Source organism: Mustelus asterias, chromosome 12, assembly GCF_964213995.1.
Source record: "Mustelus asterias chromosome 12, sMusAst1.hap1.1, whole genome shotgun sequence".
Classification (NCBI taxonomy): Eukaryota; Metazoa; Chordata; class Chondrichthyes; order Carcharhiniformes; family Triakidae; genus Mustelus; species Mustelus asterias.
The window spans coordinates 66,393,931-66,415,211 of record NC_135812.1 but is presented as its reverse complement, the minus strand read 5'-3'; the positions used below and the strand labels follow the sequence as shown (position 1 = coordinate 66,415,211).

The 21,281-nt window shown below is 41.4% G+C and overlaps 1 protein-coding gene across 37 annotated transcripts in view; it reads left to right on the top strand.

Moving 5' to 3' along the window:
• The window catches only part of gas7b (growth arrest-specific 7b), a 718,490-nt gene that overhangs the window by 234,905 nt on the left and 462,304 nt on the right, over window positions 1-21,281 (top strand). For 35 of the 37 annotated variants that reach the window (XM_078225370.1, XM_078225385.1, XM_078225378.1 and 32 more), the window contains 3 exons: window positions 4,201-4,300; window positions 6,682-6,752; window positions 12,138-12,347. In XM_078225370.1, coding sequence (XP_078081496.1) covers window positions 4,285-4,300; window positions 6,682-6,752; window positions 12,138-12,347 — 297 coding nt within the window. In that variant the 5' untranslated portion in view covers window positions 4,201-4,284. The remainder of the gene's footprint in view (window positions 1-4,200; window positions 4,301-6,681; window positions 6,753-12,137; window positions 12,348-21,281) is intronic. The other 2 variants (XM_078225397.1, XM_078225399.1) reach the window with 2 other exon arrangements.

The window sequence follows — 21,281 nt, the reverse complement described above, 5'->3', positions numbered from 1 at the left end:
CTGTCTTGTCTGGAGACAATACACATCTTTTTAGCCTGTCTTGATGCTCTCTCCACTCACATTGTTTCGTTTCTTAAAGACTTGATTAGTTGTAAGTATTCGCATTCCAACCATTATTCATGTAAATTGAGTCTGTGTCTTTATAAGCTCTGTTTGTGAACAGAATTCCCACTCACCTGAAGAAGGGGCTTAGAGCTCCGAAAGCTTGTGTGGCTTTTGCTACCAAATAAACCTGTTGGACTTTAACCTGGTGTTGTTAAACTTCTTACTGTGTTTACCCCAGTCCAACGCCGGCATCTCCACATTTAGAATTATATTGCCAGGAAATACAAGTCGGAGAGGTCTTTTGTTCTCAGTGCCATAAGTTTACTAAATAACAATGTAAACTCAACCCACTGTTTTTATTTATTCAATTGCAGTAGGTGCTTTAATGGCAGGGTGCAATGTGTTATGTTTGTATGGTATGGATGTATGTTAAATATACAAATATGTATGAATGTAGGTATAGATGAAATATTCACTCATTTTAAACAAATGGCTGTATGATTATGAGTTACTGGAGGTGAAGCCAAAGACAAATTCCTACTTTTGCCTGGACAATAAAGTTCTATTCTATTCTATTCTATTCAATATCATACATTTTTGATGAATGTTTTAGCGGCACGATGGCACAGTGATTGGCACTGCTGCCTCACAATACCAGGCACCTGGGTTCAATTCCAGCTTTGGGTGACCATGTGGAGTTTGCATATTCTCTCCATGTCTGTATGGGTTTCCTCTGGGCACTCCGGTTTCCTCCCACAATCCAGAGATGTGCAGGTTAGGTGGATTGGCCATGCTAAATTGTCTCTTAGTGTCAGGGGGACTAGCAGGATAAATAGGTGGGATTATGGGGATAGGGCCAGGATGGGATTGTTATCAGTGCAGGTTCCTTGGGCCAAATGGCCTCCTTCTGCACTGTAGGGATTCTATGAAAAGCAGTAACTGATCTGTCCTCTCCACTGACTTGTGGAATCTTTCCAGCATTTCCTGTACTTCTTACTTTATCACTTTTTGGCTTTGTACTAAGTTTAAGTTAACTCCCAGCTGTTGGAAAGTCAAAATTTAAAGTTTGGCTGCCTGGGACCACCAAAACTCTTTTGAAACTTATTTTTTTCGGGTGAATGTCAGCCTGAACAAAATTAATTGGTGTCAACTCAGTTTCAGAGACCATCAATTGGCCTTAGCAGCATTGGATCAGGAAAGGCAAAATCAGCCAAGGCTTTTAATCCTGATTTCTACCGAGTATGTGAACAAAGTAATGCTTGAATGTGATACCCTTTAAAATCAGATTACCTTCTGATTTTAATTCTTCAGGTAACAAAGACAACCTAGTACCTACTTCAGCATGATCCAATACTTTCTGGAGAGGATTGAAAACCTTGTATTTTCAAATATTTACAAAATAAAATATTCTTTCAGTTTTTTAGACATATCATTTGACAAAATAAAAAGTGTAAATCTGTCTTTCCCCACTCCCTCCCCTTCTCAAATGCTACTTTTGAGGACAGTATGCTTTTAAGGGCTGGTTTGGTTGTCAGATTCACTTCCAGGTTATTTGGCTACAGCATGGCTTTGTAGTGTTGGGAGAATATTTAAGATATACTAGCAGAAGCTCCTTTGAATAACTCATGGTGAGTCAGAGGAATTGGAAATTTGATGTGGGGGCTTTGTCTATCGTGAATGAAAAGATTTGAAAAGAAGTTTGTTAGCAGTCTTTGCACAGAATGTTGTTAACATAGAATTATATGCAACTAACAGCACAGAATCAGGCCATTCAACCCAGCCGGTCTGTGCCAGCATTTATGTTCCACACCAGCCTGCTCCCACCCTATTTATCTATCCTTATCAATGAATTTTTCTATTCCTTTTTCCCTTATGTACTGATTTAGTGTTGCCTGAAAAGTACCTGCGCTATTTGCCTCACACACTCAATGTGGTAGCAAGGTCCACATTCTGACTCGGTGGACAAAGAAGCCAATCATTAATTCTTTATTGAATTATCAGTGACTATAACTTCTCTATCCTCTCTACCCTATCAACCCCCTTCATAATCTTATGGCTTCTATTAGCTCACCTCTCGGTCTTTACTAGAAGATTCAACTCCAGTTTTCCTGGTAATTACAACATTCTTTTCGCATTTAATGTTACATTAATACATCTCTGTGACTCTTACATGAGATTGGTTAGCTTTTGACTTAGATATTAACTAGGCATTTTTTCCTACATCTTCATGGTGAAGGCTAGTAAAATACCTTAGTGAAATACTGAACTAATTTGAATCTTGTATCATTTACTAAATAGGTCTGTAGCACTACCTAATGTTATTAAGGGCTTCTGTTTAAATGGACATTTAAGACTTCCATTCAAAAACTTGAAGCAAGCTTGAATAATGGTACAGTCCTTGCAGAATCTACTGCCTATATCAAAGATGCTTTACATTGTCTCTTAAATAATAGACATGCTGTTTTAACCAGTTACTGTATATGATAAAATATAAACAAAACAATGCCAAATTGCAAAGTATGAAGTTCCATTTATCACACTTGAAGCATGTTGTATCTATTAAATAAATAACCCTGCAGTATAGCTGGTCAAATCGCTTGTTAAGTAAAATTACCTCAGCAAATATTGGAAAATTTAAAGAGATTTCATCGGTTATGCTTTTGCCTTCAGCTCTTATGCTTTATTTTTCTCCTGGAAGCTCAAGTTTGTTCTCCAGATACCTGGCAGTCTCTCTATCTGTTTTCAACATATTTTATCTCTCTCAATCCCTGCTTTGTCTCTATTTCACACATTCTTTCTACAACAACCGTTGATTCCCCTGGAGTTATTTTGTACTGTACAGCAAATAGAACCTCAAAAGTCAAGCAAACATAATATTAGATTCCGCTTGAGACATAGAATCATCATCAGATAAGACAGCATTACTTATGCCCCAATGTAATGATTAATTTTGTTCTGTGAATAATGATGAACCAATGAATAATTTAATGCTGGCAAAATATATTTTCATTAACTCTTTATTATTTAATTCTTTTCTATTCGGAACATTGAATAAGTTCAAAAAATGAACTCTAACATTTTACGCCAAATATATTGTAAGCTATTGCATTAGGGAATTATAGAATTCAACAGTCTGAGTGGGAACTGGAGACACCAGATATGGATAAGATAAAGGGAGCAGATAGTAACGCACCATAGTGCACAAGCGTACTGCTTTGTTCCACTCTGGAATATCAATATGAGCAAAGACCTATGACAGAGCAAGAGGGCGGCACAGTGGTTAGCACTGCTACTTCACAGCTTCAGGGACCTGGGTTCAATTCCAGCCTTGGGTGACTGCCTGTGTGGAGTTTGCATGTTCTCCCCTAGTTTGCGTGGATTTGCTCCTGGTTTCCTCCCACAGTCCAAAGATGTGCGGGTTAGGTTGTTTGGCCATGTTAAATTACCCCATAGCGTTGGGGGCCTGGGTGGGATTGTTGTCAGTGCAGGCTCGATGGGCCAAATGGCCTCTTTCTGCAGTGTAGGGATTCTATGAAGTTTTTAAAGTTTATTTATTAGTGTCACAGGTAGGCTTACATTAACACTGCAATGAAGTTACCGTGACAATCCTCTAGTCGCCACACTCCAGCGCCTGTTCGGGTAACACTGAGGGGGAATTTAGCATGGCCAATGCACCTAACCAGCGCGTCTTTTGGGAGGAAATGCACGCAGACACGGGGAGAATGTGCAAACTCCACGCAGATAAGGGCCCAAGCTGGGAATCGAACGTGGGTCCCTGGTGCTGTGCGGCAGCAGTGCTAACCACTGTGCCACCGCATTCCATGATTCTATGAAATGTAAGCGCCCAAGACAGAAATAGAGAGGAAAATGAGGAACTTGAGATTTCTTCTTGTACGGCTAAGACTATGACAGAATTTTCCTTGCAACCGATACCAAATTTGCTGCTGCTGCTCTTCGCACCTTCTGCTTTACAAAAGACCAAGTTGTGTTCTCCCATTGTGTATGTCTTGCTGACAACCACTGTATAAGTATGGCCATTTTTCATTCACCTTCATTTTGAACACCTCTATGATGTATTGTACAGCTGATTGGTATTTCAATTATTTTCAGAAAGAAACACTATTTACTAATAAGTTGTATTCGATATCTTTTCAGACCTCCCAGCTCACTTCTCTACATTTTGGAAAAAGTGCATTCACACATGTACATCATTCACCACCTCCTGAATGACGCGGAATAATGCGAATGGTAGAAGGTAAGTGAAATTATCAGTAAGTGAGAAAAGAAATCTGTTGCCTTTGAGCACAGAGGCATGAAGTACAAGCACTCTTATCATAGAAACATACAACTCCTGCAGCAGGAGATCATTCAGCTCACTGAGTCTGCACTAACTTTCCGACAGAGCATCTTACCCAGGCCCTGTCCCCATAACCTCTCGCATTCATCCCACTAATCCACCTAACCTACATATCCTGAGACACTGAGGGGCAATTTAACATGGCTAATCCACCTAACCTGCACATCTTTGTACTGTGGGAGGAAACTGGAGCATCTGGAGGAAAGCCACGTAGACACAGGAGAACATACAAACTTCACACAGTCACCCAAGGCCGGAATTGAATCTGGGTCCCTGGTGCTGTGAGGCAGCAGTGCTAACCACTGTGCCACTGTGCCACATTCATTGTCTATGCCTCTATATTAGTGGATGCCTAACTGTGCCAGCACCATCAATATGACGGGCAAAAAAATAAGAGAAGAGAGATGTTGAAAGGCAACGAAATGGGAAAAAAAGAGAAATGTTAACTTCCTTTAAAGCAGAAGACAAACACACAGGACACTGAAACACTGCATCAGGATCAATCATCAACTGTACACAGCACATACGGTCAGCATACACTGGCTGAAAGGGAAGCATTCTGGTGGCTGGGGTGAAGAAATTTTCCACTACTGACCAACAATAAAGAACACATGATGGTGGTTACTAATGCTTCTTAGCAAAAGTGAAACCCCTCTGTAAGCCTTTTCTTTTTTGCATACCTCCAAAAATGTCACTGACGCGAGTTTTAGGAAGCTCATAATTTATGAGTGGAGGAGCAGTTGAAGCTCAACTGCGAAAGTAATTGCAACATCAACAACTTGTACTGCATTGAATGTAACGAAACATCTCAAAGTGCTTCACAGGAGCATTATAAAACAAAGTTATAAACCGAGCCACACATGGATAGGCAGAGCAAAAGAGAGGTGAAGTGATTTAGGAAGGGTATTCCAGGGCTTAGGGCCAAGGAAACTGAAGCTATGGCCACTAAAGGCGGACTGATTAAAATGGGGAAGCACGAGAAGACAGAATTAAAAGGAACACAGATACCTAACAGGGCTGGAGAAGATAGGGAGGGGCGAGGCTGTGGATGGATTTGGAAACAAGGATGAGAATTTTAAAATCAAGACATTGCTTGACTTGAAGCTGAATTCAGTGAGCTGAGGGATGATAGGGGAATGGGATATGTTGCGAGTTAAATGTGGGCAGCAGAGTTTTAGATTACCTCAATTTTGCCTGGGTTAGAATGTGGGGGAGCAGCCCAGGGTGTGTTGTAGTAGTCAAGTCAAGAGGGTGAATGAGGGTTTCAGTAGCAGAAGAGCCAAGACATGGGGTGAAAATAGGTATTTTTAGTGCTGGCATGAATATGAGGTCAGAAGCTCACCTTGGGATCAAATGAGACATCAAGGCTGGGAGAGGCATGTAGCTGAAAAATAAGAGAGACTGAGTAGACTGGGATAATAATGTAATTTAGAAGAATGAGGGGGGAATCTTATAGTAATATATAAAATTATGAAGGGAATAGATAAGATAGAAGCAGGGAGGTTGTTTCCACTGGCGGATAAAACTAGAACTAGGGGGCATAGCCTCAAAATAAGGGGGAGCAGATTTAGAACTGAGTTGAGGAGGAACTTCTTCACCCAAAGGATTGTGAATCTGTGGAATTCCCTGCCCAGTAAAACACTTGAGGTGACCTTGTTGAAAGTTTTTAGATTTTTGAACAGTAAAGGAATGAAGGGTTATGGTGAGTGGGTGGGTAAGTGGAGCTGAATTCACGAAAAAATCAGCCATGATCTTATTGAATGGTGGAGCAGGCTCAAGGGGTGAAATGGCCTGCTCCTGCTCCTAGTTCTTATATTCTTATATTATGTTCTAAGATTAGATCCTTGGAGGACACCAGAGGTAATAGTGTGCGAGCCATTGTGTGTGATTCTCTGACTATGATTAGTCAGAGAATCAAACACAAGAGCCAGACAAGAGCAGTTGCACCCAGCTAGATGACTGTGGAAAAATGTTAGAGGAGGATGGTGTGTTTAACTGCATAAAGAGCTACAGACAGTTGAGAAGGAGGAGAAGGAAAAGTTTACCTCTGTCACATTCACATCGAATGTCATGTGTGACTTTGATAAGAGCTTTTATAAACAGCCAGAGAGAAAAGCCAAGTGCTGTGTAATTTGTGAATTGGTACACTTTATGTCCAACAATTTTATAGGTATAATTGAATATATTTGTCTGTACGATTGTGTAGGAAGATGATAGACTTTACTGAGTTATGACATGATTACAAAATGCATTCTGACTATGCTGAATTGAATCCTCAGATGCAAAGAGGGAAACTGGATTCACATTGCAGCAACATAGGATTCAGAACAGTTGGCACTGGATCACGTCGGTGAGTAATATTATAAATAGGCTGGACTTCCTTTTCCATGCAATTTCGTCATTATGTATAAAAATTAAGGAAGTCACATTCCAAATGAAATTAATGATGATATCATTGGGTGTGTAGATTGCATTAAGATAATTGTATTACAATGAGGTATATTTAAATATGTATTTCAAGGAACATTGTCATTGTGTTTAGTAAACTTTACAGCAACTGAGTCTTCTACTGATATAGTGCTTCCCATGTACTGATATTGAATTGATATAGTGATTGATATTGATATAGTGTACTTACATGGAGCTTTTCATGCAAACGAAAATCTAGGTTGAAATAAGCTTTGTGACAGTTTACAAAGATGAGAGGGTAGTATACCAAATGTGAAGAGGGTAGGAATTGTACTTGGAAAAGAGTCTCTAATGGCAGAAACAAACGTTGGGAAGAAGACATAAACCACAGTTGGAACAATGAAATGTGCGTAATGGGAGAGCTCTGGTGAAAACTGCACAGATAGGGTACAGCAGGATCACAAAAGGAGGTGGTGGTGAGAAAAGGGATCTTGAACAGTCTGCTAGACCACAGGGAGTCTGTGTAGTTTGGAGTGGGTGTGAGTGATGAGTGTGTGGAAATATACTTAGTAGAGGACAGTGAAAAGAACATTCCAATAATCAATAAGAATATTTAGAAAGCCCTCCTATTTCTCCAGATATTTTTGCTGCTTTTTAAGTGGCATCATCTGAAAACACATCAAGTTCCACATCTACACTGACAACACCCAGCTGTACTCACTTGCACCTCCCTCTGCCACTTCACTGGCTCTGATAAATCACATGACATCTATGATACCAAGCACTGGCTGAGTGGAAACTTACTGCAGATTGATATTAGGAAGAAGGAATCCATTCTGTTTGGTTCCTGTTAAAAATGTGTTTCCTGTCCACCAAGTCCTACCTTCCCCCCAACAACTGTCTGAGGCTGAACTAGACCATTGACAATCTTGGTGTTGTGCTTGACCCCAGGATGAGCTTGCAACCACATATCCACTCCATTACCAAGACTGCCTATAACCACCTTCATAACATCGACTTACTCTGCTACTGTGTCAGCTTATCAACAGCCGAACTCTTTATCATGCTTTTGCTATAAGGTTGACTATTCCAATAGTCTTCTGGCTGACTTCCTATCTTGCTCTCAAAGGAAATTTGAGTCAAAATGCTGCTACCCAGTAACTTGCACCAAGTTCTGTTCACCATCACCTACATTTCTCACCTCCCCACCCCCACCCCACACACACACACACACACAAACCCCAATCTAACAACCTCTCAAATTTAAAATTCTTATTCTTGTTTTCAAATCCCTCTGGGACCTTAACCTTTGTATTAGGGAAGGAAATCTGCCAATTATACCCAGTCTGACCTACATGTGACTCCAGACCAACAGCGATATGATTAACTCTTTAAAAATGCTCTCTGAAATCACCTAGCAAGCCACACAGTTCTAAGGAAATTAAGAATGAGGAATAAATTCTGGGCCAGCCAGTGAAGCCCACATCCCATGAAAGAAAAAAAATCTCTGTAACTTCCTCCAGAACTACAACCTTTTGTGAACTCTGTGCGCCTCCAAATTCTGGCCTCTTGTACAGTCTCACTTTCAAATGGTCCAGCATTGTTGGCCTAGGGTCTAAGCTCTGGAATTTCACTCCCAAACCTCTCCACCTCTCTACCCCTTTCTCCTCCTCCAAGCCACTAACATTTTGACCAAACTTTTTGTCATCTGTCATTTCTCTTTATGTGATTTGGTGTCAAGCTTAGTTTGATATCACTCTTGTGATATGCCAAAGGATGTTTTGCTATGTTAAAGGTATAATAAAATGCAAATCAATGTTGATGTTAATGCTATTTATACACAAATAGCACAATGTTGATTGTTCATCATATGTTATTAAAGGTGGTTGACTTTAATCAAAGTATTATAAAAACTGTGTTGAAGAAATCATCATCTTTACAACATAATGAATGAGAGATGACTAAAATTTGCAGCTATGGTTTCAATGCAAGATGTATCTATAAATATATTGACCTATGTTGTGTAATGGATGTGGTTTCAAAGCTAGGTGTACCTGAAAATATATTGACCTCAGTTGTGTAATGTAGGATGTAAGGTTAGCTAGGTATTTTAGCATTTACTTGATTTGTCTTATTCTTAGCTTTGGAGAAGGGGCCAGAACCTTTGCTTCGAAAATCAAGTGGCTTGGAGAGGGTCCATCATTTATACATATTCCATAGAAGAAAAAGGCTTGATATATTGTATCATTTTTCCTTCTTCCAAACGTTTAAAAAAATACAGTGATACCATCCATTAAAATTTACATGGATGGCATGCTTGGTTTATTGGTAGCTGATTGGAGATTGAGGGTTCAAGCTCTATTTTGTGACAAGCATACAAATTAGGAGCAGGGGTAGGCTATTTGGCCCCTTAAGCTTTCTCCGTCATTCAATAAGGTCAAGACTGATCTGTTCGTGACCTCGACTCTACATTCCGCCTAGCCCCGATACCATTTGACGCCCCTTGTTAATCACATTTATCTATCTCCCCCTTTGAAATATTCCCTTGCTTCCACCACTCTCTGGGGAAGAGAGTTCCAAAGATTCAGGACTCTCTGAGAGAAAAGGTTGCTTCTCACCTTCGTTTTAAATGGGAGATCCCTTAATTTTGAACTGCGTCCCCTAGTTCTGGTCCCTCCCACAAAGGGAAACATCTTTTCAGCATCCACACTGTCAGGTCCACTCGGGATCTTGTACGTTTCAATAAAATCACCTCTCAATCTCTTAATTTGAGCAGATACCTAGGCTAGCACTGATGCTATCAGGAAGAGAAATCTTGCCTGATTTTCCTTCCATTACAGGGAGGACTGAGGTCAATTATTCTGTGCTCATTCCTGCCCCAGCCAAGATTTTCTTACTCATTGCATAAATTAAACTGGGGTCATCTTTGGTCTGTGCTTCAGTGACCCATAGCCCAATCTCCCAATGTCTGTGGGTTTTCTCCAGGGTGCTCCGGTTTCCTTCTACAGTCCAAAGTTTGCACATTAAGTGGATTGGCCATACTAAATTGTCCCTTCTTGTCCAAATATATGTAAATTAGGTGGATTAGCCATGGTAAATGCATGGGATTACAGGGATAGGATGGTGTGGGCCTGGGTAAGCTACTCCTTCAGAGAGACTTGATGGGCAGAATGGCTTCCTTCTGCACTGTAGGGATTCTATGGTTCTATCAGCAACATATTACTCTCTGTACAATACCTGTGTAGCAGATGGTTTATAAGATCTATCACCGTAGGTTTTACACAAGTCATCCAACACAAGAGACAACTTGCATTTATATAATACCTCTCGTGGTCCTCAGGATGTCACAATGCATGGTAGGGGTGTGCTACGTTGCCAGAGGTGTTGTCTTTTGGATGAGATGTCAAATCAAAGCCCGGTTCAGATATTTTCCCAAATACAAACTGGGGTCAGAACCCTGCACTGAGAGAGAAATAATCATGTGGTTTTCCGCTGAGTGGCCAGTTAGCGGTCAGACGACCGAGTCACTGTCCAATTAAGGATGGTGAGTGGGCTCCCAAAGCTGGAGGGTTTCAGCTTGAAAGCAGCAGAAGAATGTCACGGTGAAGACAGCCCAAAATGAAGGTGCTCTCCCTCCAACATTTTCAAATTCAAAGTCACTGGATCAAAATCTCTTCCTAACACCAAGGATATTCCTTCAACACATGGACTGCAGTTGTTTAAGAAGGCAGCACACACCACCATATCAAAGTAATGAGGGATAAGCAATAAATGTTGGCCCAGCCAGTGATGCCCACATTCCACAAACAAATAGCAGCCTGGCCATCATTGTGAGTGGTCGGAGGGGGAGGTTAGGGGTGGTGATGGCCCTCCACAGTGAACCTAAATAGGCAGGGCGGGCCTGTAATGGTGCTGGAGTGCTGCCTTCAGTCTGCTATCTGGGAATTGCCTCTGGACCCCACCACCTGTGGGGACCTAGAGGCTGACCAGAAAATCCCAAATTGGCTTCTGTTCATATTGTTCACAGGCCTTAATGGGCCTTTAAATGAGTCAATTGGCTAGCTTGCTGCTCCTCTCCACAAACGTCATCCCCCAATTTTAGGGAAACAGCCTGAAGGCAGGATTCAAAACTCCCTGTCGATCAGCCCTTGCTTCCACCCCTGTTGGGGACTAATCTATGATTTCTAATGTAACGATGTCCATGAAACGATTGCCAATTGTTGTAAAAACTGAGAGAGAGAGAATATATACAAGGAAGGGTAAGCCAGTGTCCTGACACCCATAACAGAGGTGCCTGGAATTCAGAAGGAACTAAATTTCCAAATGCCACCCAGGGACACTTGCCATCTCCACATAGGAGAAGTAAAAATCCTGTTTGTCAGACACTTGTACATTTGGGTACATTTGGGGGGGGAGGGGAGCTGATCCCAGTTTGCAGATTACAATGTAGGCAGCACCCCTTCACCAGGAAAAAGAGGGGTCTAGGAAGTGATTGGCACGAACCTGGTGCGACTTTTAACAGGGAATCTGACTCATTCGGTGTCCCCTGTGAAACGACATTCCCGTTTGTTGGAACAGCCCGTTTTAAGTGAGGATTGAGGAAGGAGAGGAATCTGCAACCCGACAACAGAAGCAGTATTGCCACAGCCAGGAGAGCACGATTTCAATTATTTAAAGACGAGGATCTGAAGAACTAGAATGGGTTAGGGATGTGTTGTCTTATTTCTCTTAAAGTCCCCATTTCTGTGGAGAAACGGGAGGGGTCGGGTCTGAATGAGTTTACTGAAGAAGCAAAAACCAAAACATAAATAGATAATGGTTATCAGATATGAGGATCATGATTACCAAAAAAAAAGATACACACGGGCGAGATGCTTAAAAAGAAATGTGTGGACCTTGTTGAGCCTGATATGCAACTGTTACTTCTGGTGAATGTTATTTTGTTTGTTTATTCAGAACACTAGGGAACTCCGATCCCCATCACCGCACACATTCAAATGATTTACAATGGGAGAGTTATCAGTTGGGTTTCCTTCCCGTCAAAGCACCACCATTCAGAATTGCAAAAGCAACTCCACCGCTGAAAACATAGAGGGAGGAAATCATCGGAACGGCTGCACTTCTCTCTTCCCCCCCTTCTCTTGTCAATCCTACCCAATTCGGCATGACCTCAGCCCTGAGTCATATCGTGAGGTTGAGACAAACAATGAGGGAGTTCTGAGTGTAACATCTCGATCGAGGGAGGGGAGGAGGAAGAGGGGAGGTGGTGGGGGAAAGAAAAAGCAGAGCGAGAGAGAAAAACACACACTTTTTGATCTTTCGCCAGCCCAGCTCGCAGAACAGCGAGGAATCCGCTATGGCCGGAGTTCTGTGCAAAACTTTGTACGCCTTCAGCGGGGACCAGCATCAGCAGGGACTCAAGTTCGAGGCTGGGGAGATCATCAAGGTTTTACAGGTGCTGAACGGTGGCTGGTGGGAAGGAGAGAAGGATGGGGTCAGGGGATGGTTCCCTGCAAGTTACGTGGAGATTCTAGAGGTGAGCTACTCGCAAAAATAACTGGCATTCTCATTAACTCGATCAAATCGTGCAGAATTTGCTTTCTGTAGCCGGCTGTGCTGTTATTATTGTCTGTGCACTGGAAGTTCAACCTCAGTTACACGTTGCAAAGCGTGGAATTGCTTGCAATTTCAGAGCAGCCAGATGTGCCCTGTGGCTGGCTGGCCTCGGGAAATTTCAGCGCAGTTTAATGAGTTGAGAGGAATGGTTTGCGATTGGAATCAAGATTGGAGTCACTAAGGTTGGAGTCATTATTTCCCCCCCCCCCCAAAAAAAAATTGGAAAATGGGTAAAGGATCCGGAAATTCTGATACTATATTCGGAAACTGGAGGATATTTGGGCAATGAGATTCCTGGTTTTAAACAAAGTTTAAAGACTGCGAGTTGGTGAAAGGGAGTTGCCACAGTCCACTAGAACGGATTAAGGTGTCTTATTCTGAAACTGCTTTTCTCCCTGTTTTGTAACTTGCTCTGTGACATGTCAGTCCGACTTTAGCAGTTGTTGTGAAATCTGATGATTTTTTTGCCTTTCGACGCAGGAAATTAACATTTTACATTCCGCTAGGGGGCATGCATGAAAACAAAAATGTGGAAAAAAAATCCCAGATGCAAAAATGAGTGGGCAATTGTAAGACTTTAATCTTGTTTTTTTTTAATGTAACGTCATTTTATACTGATGCCTGATTTAAATTGGATTTCGAAATGACCCAATAGCCCTACCTCAAATCTCTTAATTCCCGCGTTAACTGAATCAACACAGCTGAGATCGAAAAGTCATTTGCATTTAATCTAAGGGAGGGGGAGGGGGGGCACTGATTGACACTCTTCCCCCCCCCCCCCCCCTTCGTTAATAATTAGTCATGATATCGACCTTTGGGGAAAAAGGTGACCTTAAAAAATGTAACCGTTTGCAGCACCTTCTAAAAATATAGATCTTCCAGGTAGCGGTTAGCACTGCTGCTTCACAGCTCCAGGGTCCCGGGTTCGATTCCCGGCTCGGGTCACTGTCTGTGTGGAGTTTGCACATTCTCCTCGTGTCTGCGTGGGTTTCCTCCGGGTGCTCCGGTTTCCTCCCACAGTCCAAAGATGTGCGGGTTAGGTTGATTGGCCAGGTTAAAAAAAATTGCTCCTTAGAGTCCTGGGATGCGTAGGTTAGAGGGATTAGCGGGTAAAATATGTGGGGGTAGGGCCTGGGTGGGATTGTGGTCGGTGCAGACTCGGTGGGCCGAATGGCCTCCTTCTGCACTGTAGGGTTTCTATGATTCTATGAGTCCACTGCATCTTTGGATAAAAATGTATTTACAGTAGAGAGCTGTGGTTTGATGGTGTGAAATGCACACACATTACCATTGACTTTCAAAATTTAGATAAGTACTTGAATTGTTTTAATGTTGGACCTATACTAAGGTTTGCAACTGGTTGCGTTTATTGCTTTTTAATCTCATGGGATGCGTGCATTGCTGGCTAGGCCAGCAGTCATTGCCCATCCCTAATTACCCTGAGGGAAGGTGGTGTAGGTACACCCACCATGCTGTTGGGGAGAGAGCTCCAGGATTTTGACCCAGTGACAGTGAAGGAATGGTGATATATTTTCAAGTCAGGAAGATGAATGACTTGGAGGTGGTGAGCTTGCAGTGGTAGAAATTCAATTAAATTGATTTATTACTGTCACATGTATTGGGATACAGTGGAAAGTATTGTTTCCTGTGAGCTGTTACAGACAAAACATACCGTTCATAGAGTACATAGGGGAGAGGAAAGGATTCACAACCCTTTATAGTTTCTTGTGATCTTGTTCAGAACAGGAGCCATACCAAGTTGTGATACAACTGGAAGGGATGCTTTGTGGTGTTTTTGTAGAAATTGGTGAGAGTTGTACTGGATATGCCAAATTTGCAGAAAGAATCCATCGAATCTGCACTGACTCCCAAAAAGAGCATCCAACCAGGCCCACCCTCCAACCTCTTCCTGAAACCCTGCACATTTATCATAGCTAATCCACCTAACCTGCACATCCTTGGATTGTGGGAGGAAACCGGAGCATCTGGTGGAAACCCCCGCAGACATGGGGGTAAAATGTGCAAATTCCACACAGACAGTCGTTCAAGGCCAGAATCAAACCTGGGACCTGGCACTGTGAGGCCGTAGTGCTAGCCACTGTGCCTTTGTGTTCACATGTATAGCTGTCCTTGTTTTTGTAAGTGGTAGAGGTCACGGTTTTGGAAGGTGTTGTCAAAGGAACCTTGGTGAGTTGCTATATTGTGCATCTTGTAGATGGCGCACTGCTGCCACTGTGCATCTATGGTGGAGGGAGTGACTGCTTAAGGTGCTTTCATCTGAACAGAGCAGAACATCTGTTGCTGGAGCTACAGTCATCCTGGAAAGTGGAGAATATTCCATCACACTCCTTACTTGTGCCTTGTAAAGATGATGGATAGGCTTTGGGGATTCAGGAGGTGAGTTACTTGCTGCAAAATTCAGCTTCTGACCTGCTCATGTGGCCACAGTATTGATATGGCTAGTTCCATTTCTGGTCAATGGTAACCCTCCTCAGGACGCTGGTAGTGCAGATTTTAATCACATAACCTCGTTCTTCCTCACCTCCCACCCGTCAAGTCAAACTGCTTTTTCCAATTTGTAATATTTTTAAACCAGTAAACCAGTGTTCAAAGAAGAAAGAGACACATTTAACTCTTAAATTGCTTGCAGCACTGTCCAGGTTGATTAATCTTTGATTATTGTAGACTCCAGGATGGTCCTTCAGGCTGATTCATTAATATCTATAGCCCCAGCACAGTAGTAATTCTGGCAATTACATATCACATGCTATCCTTCCCAAACTCTTTTGGAGCTGGAATTTGCTAATTATGTTCACCTGATACCAACATACTGATTTTAACACTGCTTCGACTGGTTTTCAGTTTGAATGCCATATAGAATTAGTTGAGCAGAATTCTCATGCTTATTTGGGGCATAATTTCACACATGGTAAAGTTGTTTCTAAGCCCCTTTTCTGGGAACATATATTAATATCTGTGCTAACCTCTCTTCAAAATGACACAATGATCTACAATGGGACAACGGAGTAACTAGCATACCTTCAATCCATCTGCAGTAAACATAGTAGTTTCCTAAGGCTTGCTCGTTGATTTAGATTAGAATTGATGGGATTGAAATTGGTGGTGGCGTAAATTCGGCGAGAGTGATTCAGCACACCTATTAATCCTCGTTGGATGTGCTTTTCCACCCAAGTTTTTTTTTTAAAAAGGTGTGAAGCAACCTGCCAATTCACTATTCCTCATTTTGCATCATCGAAGACCAATTTCATCCTTTGCAAACGGTGCTCCACTCAACATTTATCCCACCTTGGCATTATGCCTCTCATCAGTACTCTGTTTCCTTTCTCTCCTGGAACCTGATGATAGTCTACATAGAAGTCAACTGTATTAAAAGTTTTCTCAAAGTTCAAATAAAATATATCATATTTATTAGGTCTGCAAAGATGCCCCTGTAACTTGTCTGGTTGGAATATTCCTTCCAAATCAAAGCTGGCTGTTTCTTGTTAAATGATTGTTATATAGGTACACTGCCTACACTTCAGAGTGATTTCCATTATTACTGTAAATATTACGGCTACTACAGGCTTAAATGCTTAAAATTGGTGGCACAGTGGTTAGCACTGCTGCCTCACAGCACCAGGGATCTGAGTTCGATTCTGGCCTTGGGTGACTGACTGTCTGCATGGGTTTCTCCCGGGTGCTCCGGTTTCCTCCCACAGTCCAAAGATGTGCAGGCTAAGTAGATTTGCCACACTAAATTCCCCCTTGGCCTCCAAAGATGTGGTTAGGTGGATTAGCCGGTAAATGCGTGAGGCTGCAGTGATAGGGCGGGGCGGAATGTTCTTTTGGATAGTTGGTGCAGACTCGATGGGCTGAATCGCCGCCTTCTAACCTGTAGGGATTCTATGGTTCATGTTTGTCTACAATGTCAGATACAAGTGCTATGTTTACTTGCTCTCAATTCTGCACAAAGTTTGCTGTATCCAGTAATTATTTTCTCCCAAGTCCCTGCTTCAGCATCTTAGAATATATATAGTCTGGCCAAGGAAATTACTTGTTTCCAGACCATTTAATCTGTTGCATTCTCCTGCATCACTCATTCCAAAATCCACTTGGCTATTCACTGTTACAGTTACTGGATGCAAGAGTAATATTTTCCTCTGTAATAAATTGTTCAAGGAAACTTCTGTTTTTCCCTTCATCTTCTATTTCATCATCACTTTATTTGGAATTGTAGCCTCCCCTCTAACTTTCTTATTATGTGCGCAGATTTCTTTTTGTATTCTATGTAGCATTCTTCAACATTATCCTCCTCTAGGGACAGTTCTGCATCCTTTATAGCAGGGGTCTCCAAACTACGGCCCGCGGGCTACATCTGGCCCGCAGCCAGTGGGGCGGGACGGGATTCCCGCGTCCGGAACCCCGCCACTGACTCAGGATCTGGACACGGGGATGGAAGCCACAGGCCAGACATTTGCTGCCGCTCCGCACGGTGTCTGATGGACCCATGGGAATCCCCGCCCTCTTTACTGGCCTATTGTCCAATCAGAGCTGCCGCCCTGTGACTGACAGTTCATTAAATAAATCAGCAATTGAGACATCTGTTATCCAATTGTCGCTCTGCATTGACTGAGTGACAGCTGCTTTATCCAATCTGTAAGCTCCATCTGTCCGAAATGAGCGAGGACAATGATGGCGGCAATTCAGACCAATTCAGTTATGGAAGGAAAAAAGAAAAGAAAAGTGAGTGCCACCTGTTTAATGAAGAATGGGGTGCAAAGTACTTCTTTGTACAAGCAGGTGATAAAGCCTTGTGTGACATATGCAACGAAACTGTTGCAGTTTTGAAGGAGTACAATGTACGTCGGCACTATGAGACCAAACATGAACCAAGTTATTCCCAATTCACAAGAACACAGCGTTCGGAAAAATTTGTATCAATGCAACGCAGGTTGCTTTCCCAACAAGCTTTTTTTACGCAGAAGATAACTGAAAATGAAGCTTTAACCAGGGCCAGTTACAAACTAGCTTATGTGTTGGCTAAAAGAGGAAAGCCATTCACCGATGGAGATCTCTTCAAAGAGTGTATAATGGAAGCAGTGGAAGAGTTATGCCCAGAAAAAGCAAATCTGTTCAAAATCATCAGTCTTGCGCCAAATACTGTTGCTCGTAGAATTGAGGATATAGGAAGCAATATACTTCATCAAATTGCAAACAAAGCAAGAAATTTTCAGTTGTATTCTCTCGCACTTGATGAATCGACTGATGTGTGTGACACATCACAACTCCTAGTATTCATCCGTGGCGTTGACAGTGAATTTAATGTGACACAAGCATTAGCATCAGTGCATAGCATGCACAGCACAGTAACTGGAGAAGACATCTTCAAAGAATTGCAAAAAACTGTGTTAGAATATAACCTGGAGTGGATTAAACTGCAATGCGTGACAATTGATGGAGGAAAGAACATGTCTGGGGTGAAGAAAGGTTTGGTTGGACAAATCCCAAAAGCTTGTGAGGTTGGTGGATTCTCATTGCATTATCCATCAACAAGCATTGCGCGGAAAATATGTGGATATGTCTTGCGTTCTGAAACCTGTTGTTTCAACAGTGAATTTCATTCGATCTCATGGGCTTAATCATCGCCAGTTTCGTGATTTTCTGAACGAAACTGATTCTGAGTTCGGTGACTTGCCTTATTATACAGCAGTTCGATGGCTTAGTTGTGGAAAGGTTCTGTCACAGTTCTTTCAGCTCAGAGAGGAAATTGGAAACTTTCTCACAGAGTAGAATTGACCCAAACCATTTGTATCAAACACTGACTGGCTTTGGAAATTGGCATTTTTTGCAGACGTGACAGGCCAAATGAATCGATTGACTCTGAAGTTGCAAGGTGAAACAAATTTGATTTGTGATCTATTCGCGCATGTCAAGGCATTCAGGGCAAAACTGATGCTACTTCAAGGACAGCAATGAAAGTTCATAACTTGGTTCATTTTCCATGTTGTGAAAAATTTCATGAAGAAAGTGAAGCAGAATTTGCTTCTTCATTTGCAACAGAAATCATTAAGGATTTGCAAAAACAATTTCGGGAACGATTTTCTGATCTTGATGGAAACACAGATGAAATAAAGCTGTTTCAAAATCCATTTGGCTGCAATGTTGAAACACTCCCAAGTCAGTTTCAAATGGAAATTATTGATCTCCAGTCAGATGACATGCTGAAAGACAAGTATAAAAAAGGAAATCTGATCCAATTTTATAAATCTTTGCAGCCTGAGAGTTTCCAAATTTGAAGCGATTTGCTTGTGGATTTGTATCAGTTTTTGGTACAACGTACCTGTGTGAACAAACATTTTCAAAAATGAAGTATGTCAAGTCCAAATATCGAGCAAACTTATCTGATGAGCATTTGAAGTCCATTCTAATAATTGGCTCTTCAAGCTTGAAACCTCAGTTCAGCAATATTTTGAAATTTAAAAAAAGCAGTTCCATCATTCCCGTTAATCTTGTGCAAAACTTCATGATTTGTTGGTTACGATTGAAAACTCCAATTGCCAGAATTGTGTAGAAAGGTGCAAACTGAATTTATTTTTGTTCGACCTTTTATTAATGGTTCAAGTTTATTTTGAATTTCTTTGCTTTGTTTTACTGAAGTTCTTTCTTGGGGCGTGTTTATTTTTCTTATTGTGTGCCACAAAATTGGGCAAATTCTCATTTCAAGTAAACATTTGTAAAATTTCAGTAAATAAAATTAATTAAAAAATGAATAGCCTGCTTTTCTCATCTGCAGTTAAGTAATTGATTATTTTGTCAGAGCATTTGCTAATGTTTGACATTTTTACTCATTATATATCATTTCTCAGTGTAAGCACGTCATTGTTTCTTTGTAATTGTCACATTTCTCTTTTTTGTTCTGAATCATATCATGCTGATTACAAAGATGATTCAAATAAAACTTATTCATTCATTTATAAAACTAATTTTTTTTCTTTGGCCCCCGGAAATGTGTAAAATATACGATGTGGCCCTGATACTGAAAAGTTTGGAGACCCCTGCTTTATAGAATAGAATCACAGAATCCCTACAGTGCAGAAGGCCATTGGGTCTACACCGAACACAATCCCACCCAGACCCTATTCCCAAAACCCTTCATATTTACCCTGCTAATCCCCCTGGCACAAAGGGCAATTTAGAATGGCCAATCAACCTAACCCGCACATCTTTGGAGTGTGGGAGGAAACTGGAGCACCTGGAGGAAGCACATGCAGACACGGTAATGTGCAAACTCCACACAGACAGTGACCCGAGGCCGGAATTGGCGCTGTGAGGCAGCAGTGCTAATCACTATGCCATCCTTATTTTTTCTATTTTCCTAAATTTATTCAACTTCCCATTTCCCTCTAAATTGTGCATTGAGCTTCTCCTCTATTTCCATTTTAATCACTTATTCATGTCTTTTTGAGTCCAAGAATCATTATAGCAGAGTTGGGGCCATTTGGCCCATCAGTTCTGCACTGGTTGTCCATGGAGCAAGTGTGTCCCACTCTTCTGCTTTATCCCTTTGGTTGTGCAAGTTTATTTCCTTTTTGGAGGACTGATTGTCTCTGCATCCACTACCCTCTTGGGCAGCAAGTTCCAGGCCATTACCAATTGCTGCATATGAACGTTTTTTCCCCCTCTTTTCCATAGAATCCTGACAGTGCAGAAGGAGGCCATTCAACCTATTGAGTCTGCACTGACTCTCCTTCATACCAAGACCTGTCTTTGTACTCAATACCTCTGTTTATTCATGAATTCCAAGATACTATATGCTTTCTCAAATGTCCTACTACCTTCAAAGTTCTATGCATAAGCCAGCTCGGGCCCTTCTGCCCCTGCATAGTCTTTAGAACTATGCCATTAAACTGATATTGCTTCTTCCTACTCCTGCTGCCAAAATGCACTTCCTCTCTCTTTTCTGTATAAAATTCCATCTGCCACTTGTCTACCCAATCTGCTAGCCTATCTGTCCTGCTGCAGTCAATTTATGTCATCTTCACTCTTTCTTTGTCGCACCTCCAAGTTTGGCATCATATGTAAATTTTGAAAGTTTACTCCGTATTCCAATATTCAAGACATTTGTGCATATCAGGTAATGCTTACTTAGCTCAAGCACATTTTCTTGGGCATCTCCCTGTCTTGTGTATTAATGAAGTTTGAAAGTTTTATGTTTTTCCTTTAATTGAGATAAATTTTGTTTCTAGGCTCCCACTTAATCTTAGAAGATATGAATATGATAGAAGTTAGATATTTAATATATCAGTTGTCCACTTAAAACTGACCTTTCTCAAATAGTGTTTTTGCACTGGTTCTCATGATGCTGAATGAATGATGATCTTAAATATCATAATGTGGCTGAAAGAGCTCTCATTGCTTCCGGATCATTGATGTGCGCCAAATGTGAAGTGGATCCAGATACTGTTTACCCTCAAGGACCAGGGGTCAAAACACAATTTGTCAACAAGTTATTTTGAGTCAAATTTGCTGGTACTGATTACACAATGCAGTGATGTACCAGTACCATTATTTATGTGAGTATCTACCATAAAGCTGTGCACATGATAACATACAGCATGAAATAAGAAAACATCAATTTGGCCATTAACATTGCTCTTTTCACCAATCGCACATTTTGTACCCAATCATGACCTCTGCCTCACTCACTCAATCCCTTGAGGAGGAACCATGCATAAATAATCTGCAAACCCATAGGAAATTAGGCTAAACTTCCAAATATTCATTTTTTTTCATCTCTCCAAGTTCACTAGCCCAGTGTCCTGATGTCTCAGTATTATATATAAATTGTATTACA